At 35.0% G+C, this 14,097-nt stretch overlaps 1 protein-coding gene across 1 annotated transcript; it reads right to left on the bottom strand.

Moving 5' to 3' along the window:
- Positions 1 to 5,975: 5,975 nt before the first annotated feature.
- Positions 5,976 to 12,647, bottom strand: LOC108981541 (probable 26S proteasome regulatory subunit 10B). The gene is made up of 14 exons (XM_018952757.2): positions 12,374 to 12,647; positions 11,823 to 11,977; positions 11,411 to 11,572; positions 10,667 to 10,797; positions 10,362 to 10,506; positions 9,951 to 10,222; positions 8,847 to 8,971; positions 8,222 to 8,265; positions 7,766 to 7,897; positions 7,513 to 7,590; positions 7,201 to 7,283; positions 6,985 to 7,107; positions 6,360 to 6,420; positions 5,976 to 6,249 (listed from the first exon to the last, which is right to left on the bottom strand). Exons 1-14 carry the CDS (start codon positions 12,489 to 12,491, stop codon positions 6,058 to 6,060), a joined length of 1,821 nt encoding a protein of 606 aa, XP_018808302.1. The 5' UTR covers positions 12,492 to 12,647; the 3' UTR covers positions 5,976 to 6,057.
- Positions 12,648 to 14,097: the final 1,450 nt, after the last annotated feature.

The following is a 14,097-nucleotide window of genomic DNA, read 5'->3' as shown; positions in this document are numbered from 1 at the left end:
GTAAATTTGAATCCCATTTACACATGGAGTAAAAGTTGTCAATTACCGGTGAGTGCCCCCCATTGCATAATTGCATTCTTTGTTAATCATCATCTTTATATACTATACATCATATTTTTTTTTTTAACTTTTAAATTTTTTAAATTTTATTTTTTATAAACTTATTGAATTATTCTATTCATTATTTATATACCACAAATTTAATAATAAAATAATAAAAAATAAAAATATGATATGTAATATGTAAAAATGGTAATATAATTTTTCAATTGATTGGTTGCCATTTGAAAAGCCACGTGAAAATTGTAGGTATCCTGTATTTGGATGTTGAAGTGAGTTGAGTTGAGATGATAAAATATTGTTAGAATATTATTTTTTAATATTATTATTATTTTGAGATTTGAAAAAGTTGAATTGTTTATTATATTTTGTATTAGAATTTAAAAAAATTATAATGATGAGTTAAAATAAGTTGAGATGAGTTTGGCAACTAAACTCACGAATCTTACCAATGATTAAAACACAGATTTGTCCACATATATTTTTAGGTTTAGTTTATTTTCATTGAATGAGATGAATTAAAATAAAAACAAAATTTTAAAATATCATATTATTAAAATATATATTTTTAATATTATTTTTATTTTAAAATTTAAAAAATTAAGTTAATCATTCTATTTTATATAAAAATTAAAAAAAATCATAATAATTAGATAGGATAAAATAAAAATAATATAAAAATAAAAATGGTTCAGTATTATTTATTTATGCATCTTCTGTACACCTCTCTGTTATCACATTGATAATTGCTAATTGTATTTATTTTGAAAAATGATAAAGTTATCAATAAAATAAAATAATTTTAATTTTAATTTTGATTTTTAATTTGAGAAATTTAAATTTAATAAAAATTGTTATTATATTTAAGATTATCTATTTATAATATTATTATCATATTATTATTTATTTATTTTTATTTAATACATATTTTTTGAAATCATCTAAAAAATATGACCCAAATACCAAAGTCAAGAACTTGGCTGTCATGGTGGTGAAACCCAATGCCTAGTCCTATGAGTCATGTACGTAGTCCGAGCCATGCCATGGGTGTTCTGACCGAGCCCCGAACCATCAAATCATCATGTTCAAGGCTCTAGGTCCTTCCATTCTACGCGGATTTGCGAGGCTGTCCTTTTTTCTTTTTTTTTTTCCTCTCTCTCTCCTCCTGATGGCATCCTGCTGTCCCACTCATGTGGCATTTTGTTGCAGTAGAGACAAAAGAATAGTTCTTTGTGTATGCAGCTTGTAAAAAGAGAGAAAATATTTAAGTGTTATTTGATTTAGTTGAGCTAAAAATTAAATTTTAAATAAAATATTATTAAAATAGATTTTTTTAATATTATTTTTATTTTAAGATTTAAAAAAATTAAATTATTTATTAAATTTTATGTGAAATTTTAAAAAAATTATAATAATTAAATGAGATGACATTAGATAAAATAAAAAAATTTATAAAAATAAACAAGACATTTTCTATTTTTTATTAAGAAACAGCTAGGCTAGATAAGTGTAATGCATCTTATTATTATTTTTTTTTTTAAATCATCATTTAAATTTAACTTTTTCATGTCTTTCTAATATTTATTTAAATTTTTTTTTAACTCTGACGAGTTTTGCATGATAGTAATTATGATATTGAGTTTCTCACCAATGAGAGGTCAGGGGGTTCTCCATCTCATGATGTGTCTGTCTCAGTCATCCACAATTAGTCTGCAGTTCATAGCTAGGTCTACAAAATTATATAAATTATAAAGTAAATAATGAAAAAAATTAAAATTATGTAAATAATCATTTAAAACTATAAAGTTATCCGATTCAAACCTATAACTCTCGGCATCAACGAAATTTACTCTAATGAGAGTTGAACTTAACCAGTTCTGTGTGCAAACGAGGGTCTCGATGGTGGTCGGAGACAATGAACTTCAATAAGCATCCAAAACACGACCTTCGATACTAAACGCCGACTTCGAGACAACCATAGTTATAGAAATTGCTAGTACATTCTTGGTTATTCGTAAAAGGATTGGAAACTTGCCAAAATTCACCTTCCACCAAGTCAATATCTGTAATGTTTTACTAGGTGCTTCGACATCTTTCATAAAGTAACGTTCAAGCTCAGATAGACTTACAATGCATAATATTTCTCAATACATGATTTTGATGATATCGTTGTAGCATCAAAACATTTGAGTTGTGTGCATGTGTGTCATTTAAGGAAGATGTCGAGCCGGTCAGGCGTGAGGAGCTACCACCTTCGGTTAAAGACTGACCACTACTATTGTAATAGCTATATAAATCATCAATATCACATTTAAGCTCTCTAATAAACTGATCAATGAACTTGTCACCGAGAATATCCCTAATCTAAAATTTTACAATCGCCAACTTATATCAAGGGTTAAAGATCGCGAACACAAATAATAATCTATTTATCTTATCAACATCTCCCAATATTTATTATATTTATATTTCATCCTCATAGCCATAACATTCAACAAACTCACACTGTCAGTATAATTCTGTTGCAAGTGGTCATAAAACCCTGAGAGCTCCTTGAAGTATATGTTCGCAGTAGGATATTTTGTTGCAAATATCCGCATAGTTACGTCATAAAATAACTTCAACAATTGAACAAAATACCTGACATTAGCCCAATCGATTGTGTCTGGCGCACTAAGCCCTTTTCTCCCCCCAACTGACTCCAACAAAGCATACCTCATGCCCCCATCCTCAACCTCCATTCGCTCGAACGCTCTTTGGTACTTCTGCGTTACATCCAACATCATGTATGTAGAGTTCCATCGAGTTGGAATGTCTAGTTGCAATATACTGAAACATGATATCTCAAGTTATTCGGCTATTGCCTTAAACTGGCGGAGCTGTTGTGGGGAAGCCCTCACATATCTAACAAGGTTTCGGAGTTTAGTAATAGAATCATCAATCTCCTTCAACCCCTCAGAAACTATGAGTACAATATCGAACATGGTTAAACTGGTGCTCACGAATGATATCCTCTTTTATCGTCGTATTCCGCTTGAACTAATCAATGACAGTGTCATTCGCACTGGCATTGTCAATCGTGATACAAATCACTTTTCTGATCCCTCAATCCTTTATATAGTCATCCATCTCCTTGCCAATTGATGAAGTCTTGTGATTAACAATTTATTTGAAGCGAATAATCCCCTTTTGCAATGTCCACTCATTGTCAATAAAGTAGACTGTAATACACATATAGCCCACATTTTGTATGAAGGTCCACGTATTAGTCGTAAATGACACTCTGTCTAGTGGCAACAAACATTTCCTTCATCGTTGCCTTCTCCTTGGCATGTCTCTTCAAACAATCGCACATCACAGTATATCGTGAAGGCATGAGAGATCGTAGCTATTAAGTATGCACAAATTTGCAGAAGCTTGCTTTGTCAACCGTGGTAAAAGGCATCTCATCAGTGATGATTATCTCTGCAAGAACATCCCTCAATATTTTCTCATTGTATTGAGGGATTGACAATTTCTTAATTTGCTTGCCATTAGTGACCGTAAAAGTCTTGTAACTCAGCATTGTCTGATTAGTTGCCACCAACCCTTTGTATATCTCATACCGCTGGCAGCCCGTAAGATGTGCTATTAATACTAACGTGCCTTACTTCTTCGAATAACAACCAAATAGTTGCCCACAGTAGTGGCATCGAGCCTGCCGGTTTTCACGATCATCGAAAATTTTAGTGAAATATTTCCATTTCCACAACTTTTTTTTACTAGGTCGTGCTGGTCAATCGGCCTTAACATTCATTAACCCCTCCTCCTCATTAAACATATCATCTTCTAGATGTTTTATGACTCGACTATTTGCACATGAGGTAGTTTCTCTAGATGGATGTCTACGGCCCAAAGTACCTGTCGGTGATGCCAACGGCTGTGCGTCATCCTCTTGTGAAGAATCACGACGAGATGGTGTAGTATTCATAGTTTGCTTTGTGAAGCATTGGTAAAAAATTAACTGAAATAATTAACAACTGTCATTTAACATGTTATGAAAATTATCTACACATTGGAAAAACATTGAAAAGGAAAAACATATGTGTCTAGTCATGCTTGTGGTTTTAAAAATAAAGAAAACACAAAAACTTAACGTTTGCTCGAACCACACTCGAGTGAAGGCTCGAGTGAACAATCTGTGTGAAGTTCACTCGATCTACACTCGAGCCAATAATCTTTGTGAAGTTTGCTTGAGCTACACTTGAGCGAACAAAATTTGTGAAGTACGCTTGAGCTACGCTCGAGGGAATAATTTGTATGAAATTCGCTCGAGCCACACTCGAACTTCACACTCGAGCCAAACTTGAGCGGGCATCGAGTGAACATTGTCTCGAATAGGGGTGCTACCCGCATGGTGCGGGGTGGGGTGGATCCACCCTCGAACCCCGCCCCGCACCATGAAAGGGGGGGGGGGGAGGATTTCCAACCCTGCCCCGGTATTATGGGGTAGGGTTGAAACTGCACCCCGCTCCTCGCTCAACACAATAACCCATTGGGTCTATAAATTATTTTTTTAGACCCAAATTATAATATAATATAATTTAAATTATAAATTAAAATTTATACATTCAAAAAGAATATAAACTCATTAGAGTTATATTTTGGATTCCCTTAGTCTCCTAGGCCAACCTTTAAATAGGAGGCTAAGACAATCCATTAACTTGAATTCAACTTCAAGTTTTTAACAATTTGTATAAATCTAAATACAACATATTTATTTAAATTATTTATATAAATATTAAAAAATAATTTTTTATATTAAATATGGGAGGGGTACGGAGCAGGGGGCGAGGCGGGGTGGGGCCTTGTTGGGGTCAGCCCGCCCCTCAACCCCTCATGGGCGTTGCGGGGTAGCCTGCCCACCTATGCGGGGGCAGGGTAGCTGGGGGCGGGCCCCGGTTGCCCCCCCTAGTCTGGAACAAAAAATCATGATTTTTCTAAAATTTAAATCCTCAATTCTTAAATTTAACAACCTAAAAATCGAAATCAATGAAATACAAACAATAAATCATACACATTTCACAAATTTGAAACCACAATGTGACAATTTAAGGATTTTGGAACACTAAAATTTAAAAAAAAAAAAAGAGTTAGTGAATGAACTTACAAATGATTTGTGATTTAATGAACTACGGAATTTGGCTCGCGACGGTAGGGAGGTGAAGCACAATGTATACAGGAGAGGTGCAAGGCGTTGTGGAGAGGAGAGGTGCAAAGTGCGAAACAGAAATTGTGAAAGTGAGGGGGGAAGTAGAGGGTCCTGCGTTTTGAACCCCATTTTGAATGAAACGACGTCGTTCTTCTTGAACAATGTCGTTTTGATTATGTCAAATTTAAAAAATAAACTATCATTGTGATTATGTGGGCTTCAGACTCCAACTGGAGTCAGACTTACTCCGACTCCAACTTTCGAAAACTCTAATTCTGCTAGAGTCGAAATGATGTCGGAGCTCAAACGGAGTTCGAATGTGCGAAATTTTTGCCCACCCCTATGTTAAATGAAAGTTAGGAATATAAGAAAGAAATGTTATCCCCATTATAAATCTTGTTACCCTTGGTCATTGTCACATTCGAAAATGTGATTAAAAATAGAATATTTAAGATGAAAAATAGTATCGTGTAATGTTAAGTATTCTCTAACATCTTCGTAAGAAAGGCACAAACACCAAAAGACCATTGACATCAAAGGGAGTTTGCCGTTCTCATTTATAGGTAATGTTATGTAAGGCGTTCTCTCTCCTCTTTTTTTTTTTTGGCTTTATTTATAGTAAGAAAACAAGTCAGAGTTACTCTATGTTCAATCCTACGTTTTTTTTTTTTTTTTTTGATAGGTATGTTCAATCATATGTAATCGTATGCACCTACAAAAAACATTAAGAAATACAATAAAATAGAAAAATTCTCCAAACAAAAATATCAAAGCTATCCATGTAACCTGTCTCCATCACCCAAATATCAATCCACCACTTTCATCGACATAAAATCCAGCTGAGGGTTCTTTTTGAGAGGATTAGAGTCTTGAATCTTTTGGTCTGCAATAATACTCAGTAAAGCCTTCCGCCGAGTCATGGCACTCTCTATGTATTCTTGCAAAGGTGGAAGAGACCCTTCTTTTTCTCCATCTTTACATGCTTGTCCTCGAATTATCTATCAGAAATCATGATGGGATTGCCAACAATGCCATGGGGATTTAGATAAAACAATGAAAAAAAAAGAGGGTCTAATTTCTTTTGGAAAATAAAGAGCTCGATTGTTACCTTTGATGCCCACGACCTCTCGGCTTGTTGACATACATCTCTAATATCCCTTCCAGACATTCTAAAATGGCAGGGGCCAGATGAAAAAGTCACAAGAAAATTAACAATAATGCCCGCACATGGAATGCATACAGCCAATCCCATGGTTTTGCCAAGTTGAGGAACAAAGGGCACAGACTGATCAATTTCAATTTAAGGAGCGATTCTTACTATATAAAAGAAACAAGGAAAAATTATACTAAACTTTCCTAAAGGATCATCCTTTTGCAATTCGATGTGACATGCAAGAATATGTATTTTAAGGATTTTAAATTATCAAAATACTGCTCCGGAGGGAAGAAGGCTTGGAACAAGGGAATGCACTTTCAGGATGACATTTTAAGTGCACCAGATCCACAGAACATAAACTATTTTCCATCCATTTCAATACTAGAATAATAAAAAGCAAATATATGGTGTAATTCTCCCCTTGGCAGATTAATGAGGTGAAACTTTAAAAAAGAAAAAACAAATAGTAGCAAGCAGATAATTGGCAAGTTGAATTTAAGGCTCTATTAAGCCTGATCGAACTAAACTAGAGAATTCCAAAAGTTTAATGGATCACATGGTAACAAGTCAAACTTACTCTTCTGTCACTGCAGAAAATTCTTCTAATTCACTTTTTGTTAGGTGCTTTGCATACTGAGCAGCTATTTCCTGACGATTTTGCCGATCAGGTAAGCCAAAAGTAATCATTGAATCAAAGCGACTGAAATAACATAGATAAAACAAAAGTTAAAACATATTCTAGACAGATCTCAGTACACTTGTCAACTACAGGGGAAAATGTGAACCAACTAACCTAATTAAAGCAGGATCGAGGTCTTGCTTTCGATTTGTTGCTGCAATAACAACCACTTTCTTATCCTGTTCAAATCCATCGATCTGCATGGAAAGACTTATATGATATATCGAAGGCATGGCAATAGCTGTGTAACATCCAAGAAGTTTAGCCACATAATATTAAACATAAAGTAAAACATGACATGGATATCCAGCCGAGCAAACCCTTTCTTTATAGTCTTCTAGAAATGACTTTTAATGTTAGAATGACATGCCAAATGGTCCGTAAGTATCTGTGTAAGCCATAAAGCAATGGAAAAACCAGATTCACCTGTCGCAACAACACCGATAGGATTCTGCGTGTAGCTTCATGCATTTCATTATCACGAGCTACAGCAAAAGAATCTATCTGCAATCGAAATGCTAGGTTACTAAGAAATTAAACACTATATAAACAACCAGACAATAAAACAAATAGGTGCACCCAATAAAAATGAACAAGCAAGAATGATGCACAAAGAATACTATAATCCATTGCACAAATATATAGAAAGCTATTGTTAAGCAACAAAAACTTCAGTTACCTCATCAAGAAAAATGATAGCACCGTTAGGAAGCTCATTAGCAAGTGAAAACACTTTTCCTAACAAGCGTTCGCTTTCACCATAGTACTTTGACATGACAACCTCCAGTGGCACATATAGCAAAGGGACACCCTGCAAAAGAATGCTACATGCTCATTCTCAGTTCGTCAAAAATTGAAGTATAAAGAGATGGAAAACAAAGTGATTCAGCTTTTGCCGTGACCAATCAAAATCTTAAACTATTCCGTGGGAAATCTTTTAAAGCTTGTGATTTGATTTCATGTGCATCCATATCCAGACAATTTGTCAATATGCTCTAGCTTAAAGAAGCAGGCATTTGACCCACGTGCCCGTGCAAGCCACATTTGCAAGTGTTCAAAATTATCTACCACCTAGGCAAATGATTAACGGCACTAATATAATCATCCCCCCTCCTCCACCCAAAAAAAAGCTTACTGCTTGATTAGCAATAACACGAGCGCAAGATGTCTTCCCTGTACCTGAAATTGAACATGCATTACCAGTAAGCTTGCTGGCATCTAATCTGAATGTTGCGATGAGAAAAATAGTCATGTCAATACAGTTCTTATTTTCAAATTTAAAAGGTAAGCAAAATAGTCCAAAAAATGCGGTGTAGAGTTTTATGAAGTTAAAAAAGCGGGAGAGTCCCCAAGTCCCCCCCATCAAAAAGCAGAATCATTTCAAATTCAATGTATTTGAAAAAGATATGCTGACATATGCATCAAAATCCTATGTAGCAACTGGTGTTTTAATAAATTGTCCCCGGGAAAATAAAGGGAGAAGAAAAAAATAGGCTTCACAAGTTGAGAAGATTACTTTTGTCCAATTTAACCATACTTTTTTCATATCCACAGGTCCAATTAAAAAGCTTATTCCTTTATTTCTCTTTCCCATGAAATTAATTTGGATGCCTTTGTGCCCAGCTCATTTTAGTTTCTATGCATCTACAAAAGACTTGTCACAACATTTTATAAAACTGATCAGGAGGGGAAAAGAATTCTGTATATATACAAGTAGATCAATTCAAACTCACCAGCCTTTTATGGATAAAAGGGCATACCTGGGGGACCTTCAAAGAGCACAGCTCTAGGCCTGTTTGACTCGAACTTGCGCCGGGTCCCGCGAGCAATATCATCATATACTTCAGGACTATGCAGAGCCAACAGTATTGTATCCTCTATCTCTCTAGACAAGCAACAATCAAAGATAGGGATACATCATCACTTGCATACAGAGAAACATATCTAAACAGCAAACAAATGTACCAAACAAAAACAAGAGATGTACTGATTAAGAGACATACTGTGTAAACATGTTAACAGGATAGAATACACAGCAAAGAATACATGCACAAATAAATTCAATCAACATATTGACCACACATGCACTCTTTGGTCGAGATCATAAGAAAATGGATAAATGAATTATCAAACTAAAACAGACTCTTAATTGATTTAGTTTTACTGGCTGATAGTACAGGGTACACCCAATCCTTTCAATGCATGTAGAGATGTAGTCAACCTGCCCCACATGGAATACCAAGATATGCCACTCCAAAACATTGTGATGAGGACATCTCCTTCTATTATTGTTTTAGTTATTTTATTAATGTTTTGTCTATTTTATTTAGGGTTGTATTGCCCTACTACTTAAAGACATTTTCTATTTTTGTCATTTTATTAATGTGTTAGTTATTTCATTTAGGGTTTGTGTTGCCCTACTACTTAAAGACATTTGAAGGAATTTTGTAGTCAGTTGATTTGAATGGAAAAACTGATGCGCTAGCCGCCCCCTTCAGTCCCGATTGTCTTCTTCTCCTCCCTCCCTCCTCTCTCGTTCTTTTCTCTTCTCTATTCTCTTAATATTCTGCTCTACCTCTTGTCTCATTTAAACTTCTACATCACATTGCTATCTATATAATTCATTATGTGAATCAGCAGCCATAATCTACTTCAAATTGTTAGAAGAAAAATAATTCTTAAAAAAGCAAATAACTGAATATGTTTGTTACTGGTTGCATATTCTTAAACATGGGCCATGAGATCCTACATCATTATGATTATAGTGCTTCAAGTTTTCATTGCCTGTTACAAACAGAATAGGGTACAAATTTTGAATAAAAAAGTAACAACAATGAATGCAACACACCCAAGTCCTCGCATACCTTTTTTGCTGATTGTATCCAGCAATAGTGTCCCATGATATCTCACTGTTTGAGGAGTAACCACGGGCTTCATTGAGTCCATATATTCTAATTCCCATGGACTCAAGACTAGCAACTGATTTTTCTGCAGACGGCACCATTGCATTACCTTCCCTGGGTTTTCTTTCTAAGGTCTTATTTTGTTTCAACTTTCCACCAGCTAATTCTAAAACAGATACCAAAGCATCTAGCTCTTTGGGGCTCAAGCTCCCTTTCTTCATGAATTCAATTTCCTGCAAGTTATGCTAACCACTAAGAATTTCTCATAATTGACTATTTTTTTTTTATTTGTGATATATAAGAAATGCTAGAAAGCAGAGATAGAAACGTCGTAGAATAATGGTTTCATCAGCTAGAAAGATGACTACTAACAGCTTTTTCTGAGCTAATGAGCGAATGAAATATGAGGATGCATAGATCTCCATCATGTGAATTTATATCTTTTGAATCCCCCACATTCCCTTTAATTTCCATCTTTTTCTCTGGATGAGTAAGTGTTAGTTGCCAAGCAACTGCACTGCAATAAATCAGTCACCAGAAAACATTATTTAATACACTTCAACTAATGCCCATGACTTAAACACAGATACAATCATTTAATTGACTGCGACATAGGGCCAAAGCTCACAATTAATAAGGGCAAAAAGAAAACTGAAGGACACTTAATGCTAACTCACCTGTCCCAAACACGCAATGACATATCTGAACCACCACCACGGTCTTCAACTCTCACTCCAAGATGTGAAACAAGGTTTGCAATCATTTGAGAAACTTCACAAGCAGGAGGGACTTGGAATTTGATGGTGACCTATAATGCAACATATGCTTATGTTAAATATATCTTGAAATACTTCCATATTATGGATTTTACACAAAAGGAAAAAACTCTCTCATAGATGATTTCTGCCATTTAAACTTGAGTTAAAATTGAAAAAAAATCTATATCAAACGCATAAAATCTGCCAACAGCTTTTCTTGCTATTTTACTTGAAAAGAAACCATGTCAAGACTTACTTTGCAATTAAAGAGAATGTATTTCAACCTCATATAAATTTTACCAAAGACTTCACTTCCAACAATTAACTAGATACAAAGTTGAAGGGATAAGAGATGATCTCAAAGAAAGTGGTCATCTTAGAGAAGCAGTTTTTTTTTATAAGTAATCTTAGAGAAGCAATTTAAGATGGCTTTGCCATGATATGACTCCAAGATAAGAATTTTGCATCTCATGATATAGTGGGAGTAGAAGAATTCCTTTTTTAACTAAGTTTTTCCTTCGACATTAGTAATATTTTATGTTCCCCAAGATTAAAGAAATATAAACGCTTACAGCTAAATGAGTTTACAAGTAGTATTAAACAGACAGCGTTAGATAACCCACACTTAAAGCCCTAATATTCTATAGGAGTAAATGCAACAACCTGTTGGCCCTTAACGGCAACAGTAAAGCGGGGATAATAACCATGTTGCATTCCTTTACTTCTAAGCAACTCTTCAATCCGCTGTCTTTCTCTCTTGGCAATTTCCTCCAAGTCCACATGCCCTGGAGAAGATTCTGATGGCAAAGGAGGTTTGGCAGGAACCTGGAGAAAGCTAAGTTCACAGTAAATCAATTCAAAAAATGCAGCTTCAACATAGAAAGTACTCGTGGAGTGCACAAGTGTCAAGAAACTCACGCAAAAACACACACACACACATACAAACGGGGAATTCGTGCAGCACTAGTTGCTTTTTTTTTTTTAAATGAAAATGATAGATCGAGGGAACATTTTTGCTGTTGATGTCTTATTACCAACAAAGGAAACACATGAAAAGAAATTAATTTACACAAACCTCATCACCATCTGAGTAAGCCATGTCTAGCACTCCAACTCCAAACAAACCAGCCAAAATGGCTGGAAATATAGAATACGGTCTCCAAGCATCAGGTGCCGATCTGTGTGGTAGAACTTCAGATGCATTAGAATGACTCTGGTGCTCAGCAGACCCTACATATTTCGCTACTAATTATAAAATTACCAATTATATAACAATAATCAGCATCTTATTCAATAAAAGCAGAGAGAATTAAGACAATGTGAAAAAATTTGAACATTACTTTAACTGAACCTATAACACTTTCAAGTGTATAAAAATACGCAAAGCCACCATATCTAGTAGAAACTCAGTGTGATCTACAAGTGTGAGTGTGACAGAGTCAAGTGGCACAACCGGCTTCTTGCATAACCAATTCGAAACGAAAAAACAAAAGATGCAATTTTTTAAATACAATTTCAAACACAAAATGGGCGTTAAAATCACACGGATAACGAAAATTATAAACATAAGTTAAAAAAAAAAAAAATCAACAAAAATGATCGAGGTGAAGAGGGAGGGAAGCGCACGGTGGTAAAAGCGGCGAGGAAGGACAGGCGAACAAGGACTTCGATGGGTTACGTTTTTCGGTGAGGCAACAGCACGCCATGCCCGAGCCATTCTCACAAGACGCCCCAAAACCGCCATGGATGCTTATGAGTTCTGGTAATATTGATCTCTCTCTCTTCGTCTCCCTGTTTATGAGTGCGGGATCGTGGCGCGGGAGGCACCGCTGGGTGGGTCAGTCGGTGAACACGAGGTCTAAGCCGTGTTCACACTTTAAGTATTGTGTACACACCCTCTATGCCTTTTAACTTACAACAATTGCTCATTATTATCATACCGCAAATTATATATAATTTTTTAAATTTTTGTTTATGAACGATGAGTAAAGAAAATTAATTAATTTAAAAATAAAAAAAATAAAAAATAAAAATAAAAATAAAAATAAAATATGATATTTGGAGTTAATGAATAATAAAATTACTTATTTATAACAACATTTCTTCTGCACTATACATTGAATTTATTCTAGACAGATCTCGGTACACTTGTCAAATTCTTCTAATCCACTTTTTGTTAGGTGCTTTGCAAACTGAGCAGCTATTTCCTGACGATTTTGCCGATCATGTAAGCCAAAAGTAATCATTGAATCAAAGCGACTGAAATAACATAGATAAAACAAAAGTTAAAACATATTCTAGACAGATCTCGGTACACTTGTCAACTACAAGGGGAAAATGTGCTCCAACTAACCTAATTAAAGCAGGATCGAGGTCTTGCTTTCAATTTGTTGCCGCAATAACAACCACTTTCTTATCCTGTTCAAATCCATCAACCTGCATGGAAAGACTTATATGATATATCGAACGATCATTTTTCTTTTTCATTAATTTTGATTTTTTTCCTATAAGCATGATGAGTGGAGTTTATAAAATTATTTCGAAAATTCTTGCTAATCGATTAAACTTGGTAATGGAGCAAATTATTCCAAAACCTCATAATGCTTTTGTTCGGAGATACTTGACTCAGTTCTTATAGCCAATAAGTGCTTGGATCATAGGTTGAAGAAAGGAATACCAAGTATTCTATGCAAGTTTGATATGGAGAAAGTATATGATCATGTGAATTAAGATTTTCTCTTTTACTTACTTAGGAGGTGTGGTTTTAGTGATAGGTTGATTTCATAAATTCGACATTGTGTTACTACCACTCGCTTCTCAATGTTAGTTAATGGCACCCCTGCAGGTTTCTTTAACAGTTCTCGCGGATTGTGGCAATGAGACCCGTTGTCTCCATTTCTTTTTGTTATTGTTATGGAGACACTTGGCAGGATGGTGAAGGCAGCTGTTGATGGTAGTTTTTTAGCAAGATTTTCGGTGGATAATGGTACTAATGGATCTATCATGATCTCACATCTTTTATTTACAGATGATAGATTTCTCTTTTGTGAAGCGGATTTGGGCTAAATTCAAGCTTTATGAGCACTCATTTTATGTTTCGAAGCCGTGTCGAGGTTTAAGGTAAACCTTGGTAAATCTAAGATGATGGTGGTGGGTGTGGTGACTAGAATCAATAGCCTAGTAGATCTCTTGGGTTGTAAAGTATCTTTTCTGCCTATGAAATATTGGGGCATCCTATTGGGACAACTTTTAAAGCTAGAGCTATTTACGACAGGGTTATTGAGAACGTGGAGAGAAGTTAGTTGGGTGGAAATGGCTGTATCTATCGAAAGGGGTGGCTCACAGTGATC

Source organism: Juglans regia, chromosome 4, assembly GCF_001411555.2.
Source record: "Juglans regia cultivar Chandler chromosome 4, Walnut 2.0, whole genome shotgun sequence".
NCBI lineage: Eukaryota > Viridiplantae > Streptophyta > Magnoliopsida > Fagales > Juglandaceae > Juglans > Juglans regia.
This window is presented reverse-complemented; position numbering and strand designations above follow the sequence as displayed.

Coding starts and splice junctions, on each gene's coding strand:
- LOC108981541 (XM_018952757.2), bottom strand. CDS start 12,491: ATGGCGGTTTTGGGGCGTCTTGTGAGAATGGCTCGGGCATGGCGTGCT. Junction 11,573..11,822: donor CTTACTCAGATGGTGATGAG/GTTTGTGTAAAT, acceptor AGCTTTCTCCAG/GTTCCTGCCAAACCTCCTTT. Junction 7,284..7,512: donor TATCGGTGTTGTTGCGACAG/GTGAATCTGGTT, acceptor CTTTCCATGCAG/ATCGATGGATTTGAACAGGA.